This window comes from Drosophila melanogaster, chromosome X, assembly GCF_000001215.4.
Source record: "Drosophila melanogaster chromosome X".
In the NCBI taxonomy this organism is placed as follows: domain Eukaryota; kingdom Metazoa; phylum Arthropoda; class Insecta; order Diptera; family Drosophilidae; genus Drosophila; species Drosophila melanogaster.
In genome coordinates, this window is record NC_004354.4 from 18,483,976 (window position 1) to 18,505,494 (window position 21,519).

Genomic DNA, 21,519 nt, shown 5'->3' on the forward strand with positions numbered 1-21,519 from the left:
AAAGGCAGCCTGTAATTAGCGAGTGGGTAAGCAACAGGCGAGCGGTATGGACTAAAGGATACCGCGTAAGGTCTATGCTGCGCTTGGTGACCCCGATATTTACACCTTTAAAAGTCGAGTATAATTGTGTCACAGAATCGTGTTTTAGAACTTACCATATATATAGTTTCAATTGCAGTAATCTTGTTTTTTTTTTTTTTGTATAATTCTTCTCTAATTAAAGTGGTGACCCAGATACTTACTTTCTTGCCTAGGTTGCGACCTAGGTGGTGACCCAAGAAGTCCTTTTCAACTTATAGTCTGAAACATATGCTTAAAATTTAAATTTCTTATGACAAATCTTTCTGAAATAAATGCATTCTGTTTGTATTTCCCCATTTTTTTTATACAGTGCAGCAATTCAATAAAAGTGGTGACCCAGAAATCCCTCTAAAATTAAACAGAACCAGAAAAATCACTTCACAGAGTTCTGGAAACCGAACTGCCAGAAATAATATTGTACCGATTGATTATATCTTAAAACGTATCTACTTTATTGGTATTAAATGGTTCGATCGCGGTGCTCATAGAGATCACAGATGAGTGTTTGCCAATTGCGATGGATCAGGCAGTCCTGATCCCAAATAGAAATAATATACATACAAAAAAAACAAAAACTTTACTTTTCCCAACTTTACACCCGATTGTCCGGCCAGACAATGCCCTCGATAAAGTCCAGATAGGACGAGACACGCGTATAGAGTCCCGGTGTGACGGTGGCGCATCCGAATCCCGACGAGATGACGCCCATGATGGTGTACATGCCGTCCTCCACGTTGAGCTCATGAATGAGCGGCCCACCGGAGTCGCCCTTGCATGCGTCGGCGATGAGCTTTTGATCAATGGCGCACAGCAACGAATCGATCACGCCCTGCTTGAGCAACCTTATGGAACCGGGCTGCTCCGCATAGGATATATTGCATTGGTCCAGAGGCACCAGCTCCAGACCAGCGCGCAACAGGATCTTAGATCGCGCCCGAGCTGCGGATGGTTAGCCATTAGTGGAAGTGGAGGATATGGAACTTTTTGTGCTACCCACTGGTTACATTTAGGACGCCCCAACCGGCGACAAAGAACTTGGAGTTCGATGGCGGATCGGTGGCATCCGTATGGAGACAAGCGGGCCGGATGTTATCCGTCTCGACGACATCACGTTCCAGTTCCAAAATGGCGATATCGTTGTACTTATTGCCCACATACTGCGGATGGATCTTAACGCTTCGCTGAGATATGGTATCGATCAGAATGGCTATAACTTAATGCATAAGCACAGTGACTCACTATGACGATATCCTGGTAGGAATGGTCTGGATTTTCAATGTTCACAGCTCCCAAGCGAACAAAGGCCGGCGTATTGGCATCGGTGTTGACACAATGTGCGGCGGTCAGGACGAAGCGACTGGCGATTAGCGATCCGCCGCATCGGAAATCGGTGCCAAAAGTGATGTAACCAATGGCCGCCATATGGGGATATACACCCGGATCAACCGGATAACCGCCCACGATGTGTATGACCAATTGATTGCCGCTCCTCTGCTGTTTTCGCTCGCGAATCTTCTTGCAGGCTATATCGTGGGATTGGAAATAAGTAGAGGAACTCTAGGAGTGATCTGATCAAAAGAGTAAGCACCTGCCACTGCTGGGCGATCACCGCTTCCGAACGTGGGCACATCGACACGACCACTGGTCATTGGAGCTTTTGTGCTTGTGGTGGAGCTTGTGGAAACGCTTGTTATGGTACTGCAAAGGCAAACAACCCATTTCTATGTGATCCCAATGGAAGCAATTCGCGGATTACCTATTGTCACAGCACGGCTTGGTGGGACAGCAGAAGATCTCACCCCAAGCGCCGAGGCCACAGCTGGGCACATCGTTGAGCGTCAGGACTCCCGACTTGATGTAGCCATCGATTAGGGGCTCACAATCGGAGGATGTTCTGCAGATACCGGGCATGGTATCCGTCACCTTGCAGGCCCGACCCACTGAAACAAACGCAAGATTCGAGTCGGGCAAATACTTGATGTGACCTGGCTGAGATCGGAACTCACCTGTGACGGCTGCTTCCACGGAGGAGCAGCTGATGAGCACAAAAGTGCCGAGTAGCAGGGACCACTTCAATGGCATCTTAATTCGCTGCAATTAATGGAGAATGTAAATGAATGAGCTTCGCCATGATTTTCTGATTACAATAAACCAGCAGCCATTGACCAACTTATTGAGTACAGATGCTAGACATGAACTACAGTCACTCCTGGCATTGGAGGGCCAAGTGGGTGAGGAAAACTCAAGATTATTTTTTTCTTCAAGGCAGTATTTCACCATCCAACGGAAAACATAACATGGAAAGGTTGGATCGGTTGATTCACCTTTTTTTTTTGGCGACTGTAATCTTCGTTCTGTCACTCAGTACGAGGGGTATTTATAGCTGATATCGAAAACCTCCTAAACTATCTGAGTTGGGGATTTGTTTCTGATAAGGACAGAATGCTGTTTAGTTTGGATAGAGCCGCTTACGCTTATTGATTGTGAGTGCTGAACTAGCTTGCAGTAATTATAAGCTAATCACATGTATGATTGTACGACTTATGCTCATGGCACGAACCTTCCACGGAACCCACCTTCGACACAACCTTTTGCCAGACTTTGATAAGGGAATACGTCGCTGTTTCGATGTTCTTCGAGTGCACCGATCACTCCGAGTATGGCAATCGGAAGCACAGCACAAAAACACAAGGAATACAATACAATAAATCAAGCAAAACACGAGGAAACCAGCAAAAACAAAACTGCACACGACGTAAACTCAATGGAGCTTTAAAACCGGTGGCTATGGCGGAGAGAATCTGACCGATATGGTCACAGACGCGGCGGATTGAAACGGTCAGGCTGGGACGACGGTTCTGACCGCTCAGTAAAGCATCTCCAGTGCAACTGAATCCCAATCTGTGACTAGTCCAATCTACACACTAGGCGGCAATAGATTGCTCTCCAACCGGTTTTCATCTCTGAAAGATTCTTGAATCCAGAGCCACAACCGATCCGAAATAATCGGAAAACCCGAGCAATGCTTTTATGAATAATTAAACATAAATAAATATAAGAGGAGATCGTTTTTCAGCGGAATTAGCAATGAGTTTCTTATGCTGCATAGTCCAAACTGTAATGACACAGTCTCCTCCCTTTGAATTTGTATATCAAAGAACTAAGAGCAGTACTTAAGATGTAACTGTTTCGAAACGAGACCTTCAACAATTCCAAGTGCTTGATTTATGCGAACAAATAGCGAATAAAGTCATCATGTGTGCAAATATTTGCAAATTTATGCAATAACTAAACGTAACTTGAAGGCGCTGTTTACTCTATTAACTTTTGAATGAACAGAGAGAATTGTAATAAATATATAAAATTTATTTATAATGTTTCTTATATTAATTTACTTACTACAATGAGGTTTTGGGTAGATGTTAACTGGTATATTCTTAGGCATAAAAGTACAGTCAGATCGTGTTCAGTGTGACCATGCTGCTCCAATTATTTCACAAGCTGATGCTTGCGAAATCAATTTCACTTCTGCGTTCTTCTCATCCAATTTATACATTATTTGCATAGATTGTTCTAACTTAACCTGGATGACTACTTCTGCTCCTGCTCCACAAACCGCCTGAACGGCGGACTCAGCAGACCCGTGAAGTACATGGTCCGTGCCTCGCACTCAGCCCCCGTGGGCGTGGCAACCCCAATGACGCAGCGACCTCCGCCCGGTCGCACCAGATGGAGTACACTGCCCACGGAAGCCGGACAGGCGGCGCAGGTGCTGCTGTTGGAGAACCGCTGCAGCTCCCTTTCGCCGTCCATCGGCTCCACGCAAAGATGTGAGCTGCCCAGATCCTGAACTCCGCCGTAATTGGGTAGATCCCCGCAGGCCCATGTGGGACGCAGTCGCATGGGCATCTCGAACAGCGGACAGTCAGTGTCTGAAAGAGCTTTATTCGTTTAGTTGGAACTCCTTGGATGAGTATGCTATAGCTCACCTTCACCCTTGCCCCAACCCACGGCCACTAGGCTGCCGCTACGCTGCAGCCTGGTCAGCTCGAACTGGGTGCAAATGGGAGCCACGCTCACATTCGCGGAGGTCTGACTGCCCAGACGCAGTGGGTCCTGCAATCGTATAAGTGATAGATCCTTTTGAAATTGAACCAGGCGCTAAAATATTCGACATTTTAGATTTGATGTACATGGGCAAGGACTGATGGACTCACCACTATATCCGCCAGATAGTCCTCGTCGGCGTCAACGTCCCGCAGATCAGCCACTCCGAAAACAGCATGACTTGGTCGCTCGCAGCCAGCGGCGCTGACCAGGAGCTGGGGCGTCAGTACCAGGGCGGCACAGTGATGCAGGTGGCCATCGAAGGCGGCATTCGGATGTGCCAGCGAAGCCAGATGGCGGTAGTGTGGCAGTAGCCTATCCGCCCGTGCAATGGCGGCCAGCTCTAGCGGATCCTCGGCAGCTTTGCCCTCCGACGAATCACCCTGGACACCCAGCCGCAAGCCGGTGTGGACGCGTGGCTGCAGCGGCAGATTGAGCGGACAGCAGATGATCTCCTCGTGCGTTCCCTCGCGGCACGTTGTGAAATCCTCGTCCCTGAGACGACCCTGCGACAGGAGTGGCTCCACACTGGGGCAGGCGGATACGGCACGACACTGGCCCTCGTACAGGGGAGCCGTGCAGTCGGCGCCATCGGAGGTGTCTCTGAAGGTGATGCTCTCCCTCGTTGGCCGGTGCGTGGACCCAATGGATTGCTGGACGTAATCGCGATCCGTCTTGAATATGCTCAGCCAAGGTTCTGGCGCTGGAGTTGTGGTAGTAGTGGTGGTTGTGGTGGAAGTAGTAGTAGATGTTGTGCTGGTAGTAGTAGTAGTTGTAGTTGTACTGGTGGTGGCCGCCGTGGGATCTAACCGCACCTCGCTCTGGGCATCCTCGACGGGACAGCAGATCTTCTCGCTGCGCGTGGTGAAGCCACAGTTCATCACCGCCCTCAATGTGAGTCGTCCCGTTTTAAGATGCGACGCCAGAGTCTCACAATCCTCCAGCGCTTGGCAGCGACTGCGGTAATTGACCGTGGGACAGGGATCACCCACTGCAACCAGGGAACAATCATTCGTAATCAATAATCAATAATAATCACCAAATAACGATCAAATAATAATGAGTTGCGAATACTGAGCATCCAATTATGAAAGACTACGTGTACAAATTATAAAGTGTACATTGTTAAATAAACATGTAAATTGACTTCAACTCATGGAGCGCGCCAGGAGATGTTAATATTTGGTCTGGTAAAAAAGTTAAGTGGATCGATCAGGCGATAGCTTACGCACCCTCCAGACTGAAGTAGCCCCGACAGAAGCCCAGACAGAGGCTCGCGAAGATCAGGGCGGATATGAAGCCCGTTGGCCCTCGACGTAACATTGCTCGACTCTCGATTGCTTTCGATGCTAATGTTGGTTGTTATTATTATTGGAAGCCAACTATCGTCGCTTCTGCTCCTCAACTGGCTGCTACAAACAACAAACTGGCTGCAGAGACTGACCGATCGACGAAGCGGCTGGCGATCAACTGGCAGCTGGAGCAAGCTTGACTCTCGGAGCAATAGCAATGTGAGCTGTGGTGGCGAGATGGTTCTCCCTGCGACTGGTTCAACGATCGGCGAAAATCACGGTGCGCTCGCAGAGCGCGAGAAATGAATGAGTGAGTAAGATGGGAGCGGAGCGAGGTTGACCCAACATGATTGATTCACAGGCCGTGTGGATGGGAGAAACCCCCCAAGAGAATAGCATCCCCCTGGGAAGAAAAGACCGCAGGGACTAGGGGGTGCACCGAATGTCGATGATGCAAGTGTTACCTAAAGTGTCAGTGACTAACCTAATCACTACCTTTAAAGAACCACCTATTTGGCATAGACGGCTCCATCCCCCCGAGAAACGCCCCGTTATCGAGCATGCCCATTTATTTAATGACTGTCATTGATGAAGTCCAGCACGTTTCCGTTGACCAGACTGGTGTAGTACAGATCTGCGTTTCTGGACTTATAGCACTTGCCATCGGCCTGGACAGCATGAAGGACACTGGCTCCAGCACGCAGGCAACAGAAACAGGATCCCGATCTCGTTGTGGCCGGCATGTGGATGGGGTAGACGCAAAAGTGGGTCCGGCTTTCCACGCTCCGCATCCCTGACCAAACGGTTATATTGCATGTGCTAAAGGGTCTCTAGGAGAGCTCCTGTTCGAACCACTCACAGTTGACACCTGCATCATTCCTTTGGGCAAGCTGGCCAAATCCTGATGGCCATTCACTGCTGTAATTGTGGGTTAGCCGAAACAGGACAAGATCGCTTTTATAGTTAAAGCTTCTCTGGAAGTGGAGTCTGGTAACTGATCCGGCTATGAACTACTCGTAATAGAACCTACGTTGATAACAAGCTCCTTCTTGAAGGGAGCCACAAGACCCAGGCGGACACGATTTGGCATCAGGATGACGTCTTCCAAACCGGCGCAATAAGCCGGAGTGAGTAAATGCCTGTAGTTTCCGGAGAACGTGGCTCTCGATCATCGCAGAGCAGTTCCTGTTGCAGCTACTCTCCGGTTAGTTGGGCATTTCGGGACAGGCATTCCCCTCTCTGAGATCACATGACCATCAAGTTAGATCGCTTGAATGGTGACTGCAATACACACCCACCGTTTAGGGAAAACTTCAGCTTGGCAGCCCATGTTCGAATTCCGCCAAGTGCCGTGAACAGAATCAGGAATCTTCACATCATGGTGCAGCTTCTCCCAGAGTTCGCACCAAACTGATTCTCAACTTCGGAACTCCGCTTTGTTTTATCTCTGGCCCTATCCGCATCCTCCTATCTAAGCTTCTCCGGATCAGTACTCTGAAATCCCTGAGCAACAATCGAGGACACAGAACCCAAAATTTAAGATTGAATATTTTCCTCCTTTGGCAAGTAGCAAACTTTAAAAACCGGCTAACCGCTGGGAGTTAAGCTCACCTTTCATACATTTATAAATTATCTTATATATACTCATATCAAAACAATATACATAGGTAGAGAAACCACCTTTTCAGTGGCTTCATAGGATTGGAGCTGAAAAGAATCGCTTTCGTTTGGGCGCCAAGCAACAAGGAACACTTTATTTCTGCAATGGTACGGATAAGTAAAAGGATGTGCACAGTAGTCCGTTTGAAATTTGATTCTTTAATGTATGTACGTCTATGACTAATAATACTCTCGGCAGGAAGGGCAGGGACAGGGGCAGGGTCTGGAGTTCATGATCACAGTTGGGTTCCAAGCGAATCGTTTATTGTAGCTGAAAGTTCTGGGCGAGCAGTCCTAGTACCCATAGATGAACGTCTCGTAGACGAAGCTGCGCGTCTGATTGGAGGTCAGCAGAATCTCCACGTTGGTCTGACCGATGCCACCCTTGGTCAGATAGCCACCGGCATCGTCCGCCGTCATGTCCACATACACCTCGATGCTCGTCAGCGTGACCCCTGTGCTGGCTCCGGCCGGATAGCTCATGAGCACCTCCACATCCTTGGCACTGGGAAAGCTGTCGTCATCGTAGTGGTTCACAATGAGTCGGTCACCCGATGCCCGCTTTCCCGCGGTGAAGACCACGTTGCCCTTCGAGTGCTTCACCTTGTTCATCTCGTTCAGCTGTGCGTCCGGATTGAGGGTGGTGTAGCGTGTTTCGTCGGTCACGGGCGTTATGTCCGTATAGTAGAGATCGCTGGCACGGGCGTGTGGCTGTCCGGATACCGATGCCATGATGCCCAGCACCAGGCAGAGCACTAGGAACATCTTTGTTAACATCACCAGATCACCAGAAAAAAAATGGGAACGAAACAAAATAATCGGAAGAATAAGGGGTGTGTAGACTCCTTTTCTGATGCACTATTCGAACGCTTTTTGAATTTTGGCTGGTACTGGCGACCGCCTCCGGCTTTTATACATGCTTCCTTATCGGCGGTCACTACGTCGATAAGACGGCCCGACACAACTGAACGATAAGCCCCCGGGGGAATTGGCTGTGGCAATTTCGGCAAACGCCTTTATAAAACCACATCGACTAATTGGCCATAATGCTGCGATCAGTTCCTATAAATAGGACACTCGAGCTTACACCGCTGGGAAATGGATTGGATTGGATGGGCATATGATGGGATATGATGGGAACACTTGTTATTTGATTGGACGATTGGACGGACTGCGTACAAGAAGCATTAACTTAATGTGCTATCGTAGTTCAATCTATTAGTAAGCGGCTAGATAGTATGTTGTTGATTTTTATTTTTATTTTTTTTATGACAACCCACCCAATAATAAAACCAGTGATAGGAAGCACCACCTTACTGGATAAAGGAAATGTTTCCTCCGCCGTTGAATGACGATCTGTGATGGCGCGTGTTTGTTTGTTTATTTGTTCCACGACAATCTTAGCCTTGATATGCATAATGGCGCACAATGGCAAACAATCTAATAAACAAATAACCGTATCTACAAAGTCAATTGACTGTCTACGCAACATGGTCATAGATACTATATTCATACATATCTATATATACCACATCGATTCTGGACTGACGTACTTACCACCAGAGAAAGTCCCCCCAATAGTTGAATGAAGACAGATACTCAGATACTCAGATGCCCAGCTATATGATAAATACCCAATTGAATCGCAAAGTCTTGGGAGTTTGGCCATTGTTCGTTCTCATCCAAAACGTGATTCATTCGGTTGGGAATTCCTTCTAAAAATCCAGCCAGATAGGGGGAAAGTTCAATAACGTCAGTAGAACAAAAACTTCATGCGTCTCACTCTTTCGCAGACAAATCCCTGGATGATTTGCCGCCTTGGTTTCACCTTCCATGCCAAACGGAGCCGCAATCGGAATCCACAGCGGATTCAGGTGAGTGGCTGTCCCAGATTTATGGCAATGGCTATCATCGGTTTCGAGTGGAAGGCGCGTGAGCAACGAACCATTTGAAATTGATCAAGATTACCGAATACCCTGGGGATGGTGATATATGATCTCTACCATTACCGACTTTTCAGCTTTGCAATACATTCGACATTCGATCGTACACAGTGAAAGACGTACATGTATATCTTTGGATCTACACATTCTTCGTTAAAAATGAAATTTTTTAATTAGAGGAACAGGTCCGAATTTGATTTATCATATAACTCAATTAACAGAGTGACTGATAGTACAAACATATATGATCTAATTGCATATTTACGATTAAACATATGACAGCATATAAACTTTATCCCATCAATGAAATGAAATTAATTACGTAAATCTAGATAATTGCAGGTGCTGCAATCATTTTAGTCTGCCATTATACATATGTATTTAAAATTGGAGTCACATTTAAAAAAAAAAAAAAATATATATATATATAAAGCTAGCGAGGAACTAATGCAAATGCCTCCTAGTTGACTCCGTAGTAGAGAGCCTGGTATGAGAAGTTCTTGGTGTTCTTGGCCTCCAGCACGATGGAGATCAAGCTCTGGCCGATGCCTCCGGCGACCACGTAGGCGGTGCCCTCGTTGGTGTCCTGGGTGCAGAGCAGCTCCACGTAGGATACAGTGGCACCCTTGCCGTTCTCCGGATAGGTAAGCTGCAGGCTCACATCTTGCGCCCGTGGGAATTCGTAAGTGTTGGCTGTCTGGGCCACCAGTTCGTCGCCTGAAAGTATGCCAGATTGCGGGATCAGTGATTGGTGGTCGGTCAAACGTAGGGTATGCTTTGGGTAACTTACCCGGAATGCGGGCTCCCATGTTGTAGCGCACGGTCTGGCTTCCGACGCGGGCCTTGGCCGGCACAATTTCCTTCTCCATCTGCTGGATCTGCAGACCCGGGTATTGGGCGGCAAAGACATGGATATTATCCACCACTTGGATGCCGGTGGTATCCACACGTATTGTTCCAGCCGCTCCACCGGACACAAGACAGCCCAGCAGGGCGGACAACAGGATGAGGCTAAACTTGGACATCTTGGGCGTTGAATTGAAATTCGAGGTAAACGAAGTGTGTGGACTAAGGGTCTCCAGTCACGGCACGTTGAAGTCACGGAATGATGGCCAAGGTCTGGAAACCACCTATTTATACCGCCCACTGTTTTTCTTTGAATCATATTAGGTACCCCCTTATCAGGCCCATTGCCAATTTCAAGTGGCAAGTGACAATGTCTAATCCAATACCGGAAAAAGAGTCACACCGACGCTGGAACTGCTCTACTTCTCGTTCAGAAATGAAACTCTTGTATTGAATTAGAGCTTAGAGGATAAATAAATGAGTTATTGGGCTTTTTTTTATATCTAGCACCTTACAGTGCAGCGACCCCACGGAAGTGTAACCATAATAATGCTGATAAGGAAGCTTCCCACTTCACTCAATTAAATTGAACAATTTCGGTGTTATTGCGCTCGGATCCAATCATCCCCCTTTCGCCCCGCCGGCAGCTGCGATGGTGTACCAATGGGCGGAAGATAAGACCACGACTCCCACTTTGGGAGTACGACCTTTCCTATCCGACGGTAAACAAACAATCTTTTTTTTTTCCTCAGGCCCTGATTAGCCAAAAACTAACTCTAGGCGCAATCTATTGCCCCAGGATTGACACCTGCTGGCGTCCCCCTGTTGGACTTCCCTCCCCCTTCCTCGCGCTTTTAGACTTCCCTACCCGCGATGGAGGAAAGAACTTCCCGGAATCTTATCGCCCGTGGACTTCCCTGGAAGTGGGACGTCGAGTACCTTCGAGACGAATCGACCCATCATCACCACTCCCAATCAACGCGGCCATCGATAATTGTAGATTTGATTTAACAATAAGTTATGAATCATCTGCTTAAAATTGGATTTACTCGCCATTCTATGCGTACACTTAAAGAATTGGCGGGGCATTAATGGTGCACCTACGTCAAAAGAATATAAAATTAAAAGAAATTTTAAAAACTTTCGAAAAATGCGAACTTGTTCTGTGCACTTAGGTTTCAAATTGTGAGCACATCTTGAGATGGGAACTTTATTATATCTATTGATTTATAAATGGATCGACCCTTCCCCACAATATTAAACATTCAACAGCTCGGCTTACATGGTAAAGTGTTTAGAAAACGTTTTTATTTCTATGCTATTATTCAGACTTATCGATAACTCTAAAGTTACACATGAATGTAAAATATTGTTTTCAAAAATCAAACTCCCGAAGCACTTGCAACGATCAATTACGATTACGACTACCTGGTACAGAGAGCTTTACGAAAATCAAGAGTTTAAAAAAAAATAATGGGATTAGTAGTAAGAGAGCCGAGCTTCGCTGCAGACTCGATTGGTTCGGTTCGGATTGGATTGGATTGGAATTAGAATAGATTATAATGGATTAGATTGGAATGTGGCAGCGTTGAAACTAAGCTAGGATTAGTTGGACTTGCAGGAGTATAGACTAAGGTTAGTACATTCATTTTTTCAGTTGGCAATCATAAAGCAAAACAATCTGCGGCCCTGTCATCGCGTCCCGTTCCCGTTTCATAAATCCTCTATTGCACTCGACTCGCCATCCCGCCATCGCGCTATCTCGCTCTTATTCGCTTCCGCTCTATACCCATCGCATTCTCTCACTCATACGCAAGGACACACACACACGAGGTCGGCACGGAAATCCCCCAGGCTTGGATCCTCCCAAATATCAATTGAATATCTATTGTATGAGATTCGCCGATCGAAATGGGAATGGGTTCACTATCAGCTAATTGTGATGATTTTCGTACGCTCTGCACTAAGTGCATTTTGTGGAGTTTGATCTTTCGTGACAAAAGTGGAAAACAGTTTTCAAGTACGACTACTACTAACACACACACACGATTTTGAAAATTGCATTCACTTCATGCACTACAAATATGGTCTAAAAGCAATTGTTCTAATGCTTACATGGAAATACAATTGTTCGCGATTCCTTACGACATTGTTTTACAAAATCGAAATTCTTAAGCTTTAATAATTTAATAATATCCTTGTGGATTTATTTATTCGCCGAGCATTGAATGCCCTTGTCTGAATCCCGGTTGCCCAGGCGATTTCCAAGTGCCGACAGTGCATATGTACATACAGTTCGCGTCATAAATGCAGATGTGTGTGATATCTTGTGTTTTTCGTGTGTATATCAATACTTATATGCGTTACAAAACCAACAACAATTCCATTTCTCATTTTCACTAAATTGCTTTTGTCTAAAATATCGCCCCCGTTGCCCCGGCTGAAACCCTTGTGATCCATTCCTTGATCCTCCTCCTCCTGCTGCTCCTCCCAAACATGCTGGACTTACCAGCGTGGGCGTATCTCCTTGAACCACCACTGCTGGTAGCTATCGTTAACATCGCAGTGACCCAATGACAATTGCTGCGTGGCCGGATGCAGGGCCATGCATTTCTTGTGGACGCGATGCATCAGGTGCTTCGTGTGCTCGTTGTACTGCCAAGGACCGTCGACTGTCCCCAGACGACACACGGCCAGTTTGATGCCCTGCCGATCGGCCTCCACGCAGCGCTCGCCGACGCCCAACTGGCCAGCGGCATTGAGCCGAACCAGTTGATTATTTCCGCCTCCATGGCAGTATGTGAGGCCCATGATGGCCGGCGGCTGGTGGCCCATCGAGTCCAGGCATCCGTCGGAGGCCACCGAGCGCAGCTCGCCCCAGTGCAGGTTGGCCGGCAGACCCGGGAACTTGTCGTACACATCGTAGGCGATGTGGTCCATGAACCACTGGAAGCTCTTGCAGTTCAGTCGCTTCTTCAGCGCCAGTTGCTCGCTAATGTCGCCCATGTCCAGGTAGCGGGCAAGCGGCTCGCGCGTATAGAAGTACTCCTTGTGCGTGTCGTCGAACCACGTCTCGATGACGCGCTTGTAGTTGATCGTGATCAATGGACCCTTCTTCTTGCTAGCCAGTTTGCCGAAATTGTAGGGCATAAAGCCGCGATAGACGTGACCCACGCGAGAGCATGGCACCCACTCGATGCTGCCGCCACACTGCCAGATCTTGAAGCTCAATTCGAAGTTCTCGCCGCCCCAGACCAGCAGACCCGGATCGTAGGCGCCCAGCTCCAGGAAGTACTCCCTATTGATGGCGAACAGGCCGCCGGCGTGCGTGGGACTGCGATAGGGTTCCGAGTTGTGAGCACGGCGGCGCTGCTCGCGACGTGGCACCTCGTTCTCCTTGTACAGCATGCCCCATTCGAAGATGCCGCGGAAGTGGTTGTCCGTGCCATAAACCGGCCGGTACTCAAAGTTCTTGTGGTCAATGCCATCGATAATGGGCACTGTCATCACAGTGCGATCCCGGTAGATGGGCGCCAGCAAGGGCGGCAGCCAGTTGGTGTTTACCTCGCAATGGGCGTCCAAGAAGACGATCACCTCACCTGCGGGATGCAAAGCAGTTTAGTGTTTGTGTGGATATTTATAAGGTTGTGGGTTAATATGATGATTTAAAGGATGATGCTTTAAAATAGTAATTTGTAAATTTCTATGCATACTGTTTATGCTAAAAGGCTTGTTTGAAATCGACGATAATCTTGCTTCAATTGCAATGATAGGCAATTCTATTATGCTGAGAAAATGTAAAAGAAATTCAATGAGTCTGCAGTTTAAAGGTTTATCATTGCCACAAAGCGGAACGTGAAGTTATCTTCAATTCAAATTCCAAATAGCTGGCGTTTCAGCGTTTGATGCAAACATCTCAAGATAAAACTATTGTTTTCCATACAACACGTTCTTTTAACTATGCGATAAGCCGTCATGAGTTATGCAAGTTATGCAAGAACACATAACAATATACATAAATGAGATATGGGCTATACGCACCTGTAGCCTCCATGGCTCCCCTGGATCTCGTTCGGATGAGACCTTCGCGCTCCTTGTTCCTGATGACCTTGACCAGCCCCTTGAACTGCAGCACATACTCGTCCAGCTGGCTGCGCAGGTTCTCCTTGTCGGAGAAGTCATCCACCAGGATGATCTCGTGCAGCATGTGCGTGGGCGAACGATCGATGACCGAGTGCACGGTGCGCATCAGCACCGAGAAGCCCTCGTTGTGGAAGACAATGATGACGCTCGTGCGCGGCAGATCGAAGGGGTAGTCCCAGTGGCGGCACTCTTCGAGCCGCGTGTCCCGCACCGATCGGTGCATCGATATCTCATCGGAGCAGGCGATGTTCATGCCGTACTCCATCTCGGAGGCGTCCGACATGTGCTTCTTGTCCGGCGACAGGCTGTGGGCCTCGCCATTCTCGCCAGGCCCGCTACGTGGCTTCACATCTTTCGGCTCAAAGTTGCCAAGGCCTGAAAAACGCAAAAACAAATTGTGAGTGTGGCGCGTGCAAATTACCTATGCAAGCTTACAGCAATTGTTTAAATATTGGCCCAGCCACTCACTGTATGCGCTTGCAGGAGGTGTGGGTTATAATTTCAGACTTATGCATAAAGGCGGGGTATTACAGACCAATAATATGCCATCATCTAACCATCTTATGGTCATATGGAATATTCTACGACTAGAATTAGCATTTGATACAAAAGACTAAAGACACACTAGTTTTGGTGGCTGTGCAGTAAAAATGACTTTTATGAGGTTATTTTCTCACTCTATCCGAATTTGATAGTTGGTTGGTTAGGGCCATTACAAAGCCGGTTTTGGAGAATGTATAATAGAATGCGATAAATATTTGAAATGGGCTCGTAAGTTAGACTGGGAATAGACTGTACGATATGGGTTGGAAAAGGTTATCCTTTAACCTCCAACCATACTTTACTCACGCTAAACGTGGTAATAAAGACTTCTTTGAATACTATGTAGCATACATGGCAAGTAATTAATTGGTTAAAACGAGCAAAAGCCGGTTTTAAGTGATATAAAGCAAAGATTACTGAATTCTTTAGCTGGGTTTGCAGTAAGCAAACAACTCGGTCTTTTCAACAATGATATGGTAACTACTCTGTATCCTTAGTTCTGATGATAGTCCTCCATAATAAAATTGTATAATACGTGAGTGAGGAATCTTAATGGCAAGGCTCACGTTATGGGTGACACAATCCTATTCTTTATCCTGGTCAAGGGCTGATATTGCTATCCTCGATCCTGTAGCCACTTACCATCGACCAGCTTGGGCACCTCCCTGGGCCTGCCCTCCAATCGCTGGTGGGCGAACTTGGGTCCGCCGAAGCGCGTGTGATACGCCTCCTGGACGCGCTTGTGGTGATCGCTCCAGTTGGCCAGCAGATACAGCAGCGGCAGCAGTACCAGCAGGCACAATGCCAGCCGGCAGATCCGACCGCTGCGGATGGTGCTCACGCGCATCTCTCCCTAATTCCGATTCCGATGCCCAGTTCCAGATTCCAGTTACAAAGTTCCAAATCTGTTGACGTGTCTAGGTGGCCAGAAAGAAAAAGCACGGCGCGGGAGACGGGAAGCGGTAAGCGGGGAGCGCGGAAAGGTGGCCACAAAGCAGAAAGAGAACAAAAGAACCACTTTTGGTTCGGATTCGAGATGCCGCTGAATGATCAAAGGCGCCCCGCCGATAATGACAATTACAAGTGCTGGGGCGAGAAGCTAACTGGAGTACACCAGCTCGTCCGCCTGAGTGATGCTTTAACTCGGTGCGGAGCAACTTGCCGGCGAAAAAGCGCCGCTGGCTTTGAGCAAATTGCGAGTGCAGGTGCACGAATATTCGCGGTGCAAACGTAAACAAAAAATGGTAGAAAACGATGTTCAACTGGTAAGAACGCGTTATGCCGTTTTTTCTATCATCGCCCAGGCGTTAGGGCTAAATTAGGCACCAGCAGCGATAGGCGGCTGGGCGATAACACAGGGTGGTGAAAATGGATTTTTTTTATGTATGTGCGCAAATAAGTCTAAATGCTAACTGAAAGTTATAACGAAACGCTTGCTGCTGTTGTTTAACTATTCGATATGCCCTAGTTCCATTTAGTGTTAAATATGTTTCAGCGCTGCGCAATTCAACTTTAGGTGGCTGTCATCGATAAAGGCCACAATCGATAACTCCTTTGTTTATGCCAGGGCGCAAATTTGTAAATTTAACCTAATGGGCTCACATCAACTCCACTTTGCCGTTTTTGGCTCCTGCGGCTTTGAAGCCGATACGCTGGTGGAGATCTCCGGCCCAGGGAACAGTGGCAAAAGCCTGGTGCTCCAACAGTTGGTGGCCCACTGCCTGGTGCCCTACAAATTCGGTGGTCGCCAGTGGAGCGTCCTGCTGATCAATCTGAGTCACAAGATCAACCGTGAATCTCTGGCCAAGAGCATTAGGATGGAGCTGAAGGCGTACTCTGTCGGCGAAGTGATTGCTGCGAAATGCCCCACGGAGGAGCAGCTGGCCGAGATTGCGGGCGAGTGCATGAGTCGCGTGCGATTCCTCAACTGTTTTGCAAACGATGATGTTTCCACGTCGCTAATCGACGCCCGCTACGCGATCATCAATGATCCTGGCATACAATTGGTTGCCATGGACACACTCAGCGAATTCTACTGGCTAGATGAGCCTAAGATTGCCAAGAGAATGTCCATGTATCGCCACTATCGATTGCTCCAGGCGCGCCTGGAGAAGCTCTGCAAGGATGCCATCGTCTGCGGCATGTACACGGTGGAGTCTGCCTTTCTGGAGAATCGTTTTGGCGAAAACTTGCCCGAGGCTGGCATAAAGTACCATGTCAGGATGCAGAAGATTCAAAACCAGATCCTCTTGAATGGACTGCCGCTGTCGTTTAGCAATGGAATTCATTTGGATACAAATACTAGCAAGGAAATTACTGAGGCATTGCTGACTCAGCCCAGTTAACATAGTTAAATTATTATTATTAATCTTAGGACAAAATGATGCTAGGAACTGAAAGAAGTAAACGATTGTATATAGAGTATATAGAGTTGATTAAATTGTATATAGAGTTGATAGGTTAAGAAAATTGTATATAGTTTAACAATTTAACTTTAATAATATCTTCCTTTTAGGGATTAGAAATTATATTTGTTATTACTCCTTTATTAGACAATTTCAAGGCCTATGAGTGAGAAAGTAATCTGTGCAACTAATTAAGTTAAAAAAAAGGTATAACTTCTACATTATCTAGATAGTTACGAACTCAAATATACTTTAATTTCCGTGATATCTTCCTAGTTTTACCCGCTCGAACAAAGAAAATTATAGTCCATATAGATCTAGAAGGAAAGTTCGCTTTTATGACTTATTCCATTCAGTAATATATTTAATATTATATATCAGTAATATTATCTTAATTAAAAAAAATACAACAGTTCTTTAAAATTGTGTTGAAACCTTCACTATGTTCTTTTTTTGTTTTTGAAGAAGGCCAACCCTACCAGAATTATACTTAAAACTAATGATTTCTAAAAGCTATACATAAGTAAGGTGGTTTTGTTTAGCAGTTTTTTTTTTCGTTTTCGTTTTCCTTTTTTATCGTTTTCTTAGCATTTTAAGAAGAAGCAATATGATGGTGTATGGTAATGGCAATTAAAATGGAGAGGAGGGGGGGGGGGGGGGCTTTTTAATGTTATCCGCCGATTGATTTTGGTAGTGCTTAAAAGCCGGTAAATTAGTAAAAATTATTATTAAATACAATCATTAATTTAAATGTAATTTCAATAAATAATTATCTGTTTAAATACGATTATTTCCTTCATGGCTTAGTCACAAACATTAAGACATTCGAATTCAATCAACGCTCTATTTACATGTGTGCTCCTCGAGTACCTTCGTACAAACTTCACATTTAACCTGGCAACACCAGTGAAATTTGCAATTGCAGCGTTCGTTAACTATAATGTTCTTCGTATTATAGCCCCGGCCGCAGCAGAGGATGGCACAGCTCTCCAATCCCGACGAGTTTTTGTGGCACACACGTCCGTGCGTTCCCGGCCAATGCAGCGCATAGCTATTGCGGCACCAGTCGGGACTTTCGTCTAGGTAAATAAGATCGTGAGCGGTCGGCACCTTGAATTGCAAGTCCTTGATCTGGAGGCGGCCACGCTTGTTGATCTTCACCTTGGTGGCGCCCTCGTACTTCTCGCGCAGATAGTCGCCAATCTCCCGGATGGAGGACAATTGCTGCCAGCAGGTGATCAGGCTGCAGGAGCCGGACACGCCGTGGCACTTGCACGTTATCCTGGCCTTCTTGATCACCGCCCGACGTCCGGCCTCGTTGTTGTGCAAGTTCATCAGGCTCCTGGCCTTGACAGTGGCCGTGCTGCGCGGCAATATGCCGCCATCCTTGTAGCTCTCCTTGATGCCGTTCCTCGGATAGGCGGGCGCATCGGCGGCGGCTCTCTGGTTTTTTCGCTTCTTCTTGCGCGGCTGCTGCTCACCCTTGAAGAACTTGGTGTTGACAATCTCCTGTTTGATCTTCTCCTGCAGCTTAATCATCTCCTCCTCGTCTATCTTGGATGTAAGTATCTCCTTCGTAATGCGCTGCTCTAGTTCCAATAGGTGCTGATCAAAGTTCTCATTGAGTATGTGACTGTTTTCAGCCTCAGTGCTTTTCCTAACGTTTCTCACTACCAAACTTGTATCGTTTTTAGCATCTACGTTTTTGTTACGTTTAATACCTATGTTAAAAGCATTCGTGTCATCGGAATGCATGCGATTCTTGTTGATCTCCTCGCGTTTTCTCTTAACGCCACGCGTCTCGCGATTGGTTTCCTTCTCCCGCGAATCGATGAAGTCCGTGGCGAACTTGTAGGCGAACTCCAGGTTGTCGCCACAGCCGCCCCACTTCCAGTCGTCGTGGAGCTGTTTGGGTCGACTGCCGCGGGAGCAGCTGCAGGAGGCCAGTTGGCCATCCCGGCAGGCGCGAGCTATGAAGCTGGTCACCGTGGCCGCGGCCAGGGCGTGGATGAAGGCCATTTCGGGAGCAGCCAGGCTGGTCATGGGACCAAATACGGTCTCGTCGTTCGTTGTGCTGCAGTTCCAGCGGCGATTCTTGAACTGAAACTGGCACTCCTGGATGGCGGCACGGGCACCACGACTTATGGCCGGCATCACGCTGGTGTGCTTAACACATTGCTTCTTTTGGCTGTTGCTTAGACCTATTGCGCTATAGCAGTTATTGGGATTAAGATCGATTGTCTCCGAATATGCGTCTGCAGTTGGAGTCGTATCATTGTGATGACTGTTCGCGGAGCCAGCGCCTCCGTGCTCCTCCATGTTCTTGATAAGGAATTCCCTATCGCTGGCGACATCTGCCGATGTCATCACAACGTCGTGCTTAAAATAATCCGTGACGGATGTGTTGTTCTCCATGGATACCTTAATATAGTCTGGCATGATTTTCCTACTACTGCTACTACTGCTACTACTACTACTACTAATGCTGGGCTGCGAGCGTTCGACTCGCGAAAGCAACTCCCCATCCGATCCCTCGGAGGATACTTTAAAGGAGTCTGGAATCTCGATTGATACGGCAAATCTCTTCGTATTGTTAATCGTCTGTATGATCGGCTCGAACCGGGGCTGCATGTACTGCGACTGACCGCGGAACCACTCGTCCCGCTCCCGCTGCCGCTGTTGCTCCTCCCGCCGACGCTGACGTATGCATTTCGGGGACTCGGGATTGCGCAGGCAAGGTGGTCGCTTTGTTGTGCGCGCAGGCGATCCCGCCTTGGGCTGGTTTATCGATGGACTGCGATCCGCTTCGATTGAGGTCTCCGTGGAGAGTGTCTCGTTGAGCAGTATCACCTGGGGCTCGCTGGGATTCTTCTGGCCATGGCTGCTACCGCCGGCCGCTGGATGGGAGTCGGTATCTGTTGGTTTAAGAAGGGATTGATTATTCGCTAGTTCCTCGTTCTGATAGTAGCCACCAATTGGCTGCTCTCCGGGATTGTAAGCTGCTCCTCCTACGCCGCCGCCATCTGGCGCGGGCACCTTGGGTGTTGGTGGGGCTATGGGCGCGGAATACTGATGAATCGGCCGCTGGGGCCGCTTGGGATTGGGCGGCGAACCGCCAGCTCCCGATGTCTTGGCCTTGTCCTTTTGCAGGCTCGGGAATTTAACGAATTTCGACTCGAAGTTCGAATTGGTCTTGGTCATGTTGTGCAAGAAGAGTATGTGCTTCTTCAGGTCATCGATGTTGGACGTGGGATCCCCCTCGACCTGGGCCAGAGGCGAGGGCACAATGGTCGAGATGGCTTTAGCGTTCGGCTGCAAAGCGGAGGGACTCGGTGTAGTGGCCGCCCAGCGTGGATCGGGCGATATATTCTTGAGCGCCATCGGCACTATAAACTTGCGATCCTCGTCGGTGAGACTGGCTGGCAGGCCATTCTCGTCGGTATCCTCGTCGAGCAGGATTATCTGCTTCTGATCCATCTCCTCCTGTATCGGGTGAATAGGGCGAGATGTAATGTTGTTCGGTCTATCGAATACCAGTCTCTTGGTGAGATCGGCCTTGACGAAGCCAGTCTCCGAGTCCCGCAGGTCCACTGGCTTTATGAACGTACCGAGCTTGCGTAGGCCCTCTTGATGCATATTGGCCTGCTCGTCCTTGGTCATGTTCAGTGGTATGCTGGAATTGGCCAGCTGCTCCACCTGGTTGCCAAACTCGATGAAGGGGGACTTGAGGCCGAGATATATCCATGTCGGCACTCCTTGCAACCCAACTGTGGCATATGCCCCTCTCGCGGTTAAGTGCAACATACACACAGCACGCAAGAGCCACAATAGAAAGTGCCTTTTTCTGTAGCAACTCATTATCGCTTTGGAGTATGTGTATTCCTATTCCTGTTCCTCTTACTATTACTATTACAGAGTATTGTTAGTAGTAACTAGTATTGTTACTTCTATTATTATTCCTTCTCGTTCGTTTCAGTGCGATTCCATTCAAGACGATTCAGTTCGATTCAACTCGATTCGATTGAATTCGATTCGATTCGATCCGATTCGATTCGGTTCGGTTCAGCTGATGCGATGTGATTTTGTGATTTGATTGGATTTCATTTGATTCGACTCGACTTGATTTGATGTTGAACGAAATGAAGGAATGAAAAATGTTTTTCGATAACACTAGAAAATCGATTGGCTGCTGGCTGAATTTCCTTGAGTCCACGAATCTGCCGTAAATATTGTGATTAGCTGCTCGCTATAGGCTGCCAGTTCATGCGCTCGCTGAGAATTTGTAAAATAACAAAATGAGAACTGGATTTGTGCATAGTATGTATGTATACAATCAACCACAACCGCATCATGCACGAACGAAACTCGCGACGAAGTAATCCACCCTCAACGACAAATTGTAAACAACTGAAGAACTCGTTCGGTTCGGCATTTAAGTCTTTCGTGGTAACAAACGCAGTCGAAAATGAAAATGTTGCCCAGCCAGCAGACCCACCACCA

The 21,519-nt window shown here is 47.5% G+C and overlaps 7 protein-coding genes, 1 long non-coding RNA gene and 1 pseudogene across 12 annotated transcripts; 2 read left to right on the plus strand and 7 right to left on the minus strand.

Annotated features, from left to right (window-relative positions):
• Positions 1-511: 511 nt before the first annotated feature.
• Positions 512-2,946, minus strand: psh (persephone). The gene is made up of 7 exons (NM_133069.2): positions 2,658-2,946; positions 2,088-2,172; positions 1,838-2,021; positions 1,670-1,779; positions 1,321-1,604; positions 1,079-1,262; positions 512-1,020 (listed from the first exon to the last, which is right to left on the minus strand). The coding sequence occupies exons 2-7, from the start codon at positions 2,161-2,163 to the stop codon at positions 674-676; spliced, it is 1,185 nt and encodes a 394-aa protein (NP_573297.1). The 5' UTR covers positions 2,164-2,172; positions 2,658-2,946; the 3' UTR covers positions 512-673.
• A 528-nt stretch (positions 2,947-3,474) lies between these two features.
• On the minus strand, positions 3,475-5,645 carry CG15046 (uncharacterized protein). The gene is made up of 4 exons (NM_133070.2): positions 5,421-5,645; positions 4,299-5,179; positions 4,071-4,242; positions 3,475-4,013 (listed from the first exon to the last, which is right to left on the minus strand). The coding sequence occupies exons 1-4, from the start codon at positions 5,509-5,511 to the stop codon at positions 3,673-3,675; spliced, it is 1,485 nt and encodes a 494-aa protein (NP_573298.1). The 5' UTR covers positions 5,512-5,645; the 3' UTR covers positions 3,475-3,672.
• Positions 5,646-6,052: 407 nt separating this feature from the next.
• Positions 6,053-6,570, minus strand: CR46403 (annotated as a pseudogene).
• Positions 6,571-7,209: 639 nt separating this feature from the next.
• CG15044 (uncharacterized protein) lies at positions 7,210-8,031 on the minus strand. Its single transcript, NM_133071.3, has one exon. The coding sequence runs from the start codon at positions 7,914-7,916 to the stop codon at positions 7,434-7,436; it is 483 nt and encodes a 160-aa protein (NP_573299.1). The 5' UTR covers positions 7,917-8,031; the 3' UTR covers positions 7,210-7,433.
• Positions 8,032-9,217: 1,186 nt separating this feature from the next.
• Positions 9,218-10,193, minus strand: CG15043 (uncharacterized protein). Of its 2 annotated transcripts, none has more exons than NM_001298476.1 (2): positions 9,873-10,193; positions 9,218-9,799 (listed from the first exon to the last, which is right to left on the minus strand). In NM_001298476.1, the coding sequence occupies exons 1-2, from the start codon at positions 10,105-10,107 to the stop codon at positions 9,543-9,545; spliced, it is 492 nt and encodes a 163-aa protein (NP_001285405.1). In that variant the 5' UTR covers positions 10,108-10,193; the 3' UTR covers positions 9,218-9,542. The 2 variants fall into 2 exon arrangements, with proteins under 2 accessions (NP_001285405.1, NP_573300.1); NM_133072.2 differs by having other exon boundaries at positions 9,427-9,799.
• Positions 10,194-10,743: 550 nt separating this feature from the next.
• On the plus strand, positions 10,744-10,951 carry lncRNA:CR45627 (long non-coding RNA:CR45627). Its single transcript, NR_123945.1, has one exon. It is a non-coding gene; the product is annotated as a long non-coding RNA:CR45627 (long non-coding RNA).
• Positions 10,952-11,091: 140 nt separating this feature from the next.
• Pgant7 (Polypeptide N-Acetylgalactosaminyltransferase 7) lies at positions 11,092-16,011 on the minus strand. Of its 3 annotated transcripts, none has more exons than NM_001298477.1 (3): positions 15,257-16,011; positions 13,970-14,446; positions 11,092-13,527 (listed from the first exon to the last, which is right to left on the minus strand). In NM_001298477.1, exons 1-3 carry the CDS (start codon positions 15,459-15,461, stop codon positions 12,434-12,436), a joined length of 1,776 nt encoding a protein of 591 aa, NP_001285406.1. In that variant the 5' UTR covers positions 15,462-16,011; the 3' UTR covers positions 11,092-12,433. The 3 variants fall into 3 exon arrangements, with proteins under 3 accessions (NP_001285406.1, NP_728178.1, NP_573301.2); NM_167623.2 differs by having other exon boundaries at positions 11,209-13,527; positions 15,257-15,897; NM_133073.3 differs by having other exon boundaries at positions 12,109-13,527; positions 15,257-15,897.
• A 140-nt stretch (positions 16,012-16,151) lies between these two features.
• On the plus strand, positions 16,152-17,283 carry Xrcc2 (X-ray repair cross complementing 2). The gene has a single exon (NM_133074.3). It carries the CDS (start codon positions 16,207-16,209, stop codon positions 16,957-16,959), a length of 753 nt encoding a protein of 250 aa, NP_573302.1. The 5' UTR covers positions 16,152-16,206; the 3' UTR covers positions 16,960-17,283.
• Positions 17,284-17,425: 142 nt separating this feature from the next.
• On the minus strand, positions 17,426-21,430 carry Wnt5 (Wnt oncogene analog 5). 2 transcript variants are annotated; one of them, NM_001298478.1, is made up of 1 exon: positions 17,426-21,430. In NM_001298478.1, exon 1 carries the CDS (start codon positions 20,875-20,877, stop codon positions 17,863-17,865), a length of 3,015 nt encoding a protein of 1,004 aa, NP_001285407.1. In that variant the 5' UTR covers positions 20,878-21,430; the 3' UTR covers positions 17,426-17,862. The 2 variants fall into 2 exon arrangements, with proteins under 2 accessions (NP_001285407.1, NP_476924.1); NM_057576.5 differs by having other exon boundaries at positions 17,581-21,430.
• Positions 21,431-21,519: the final 89 nt, after the last annotated feature.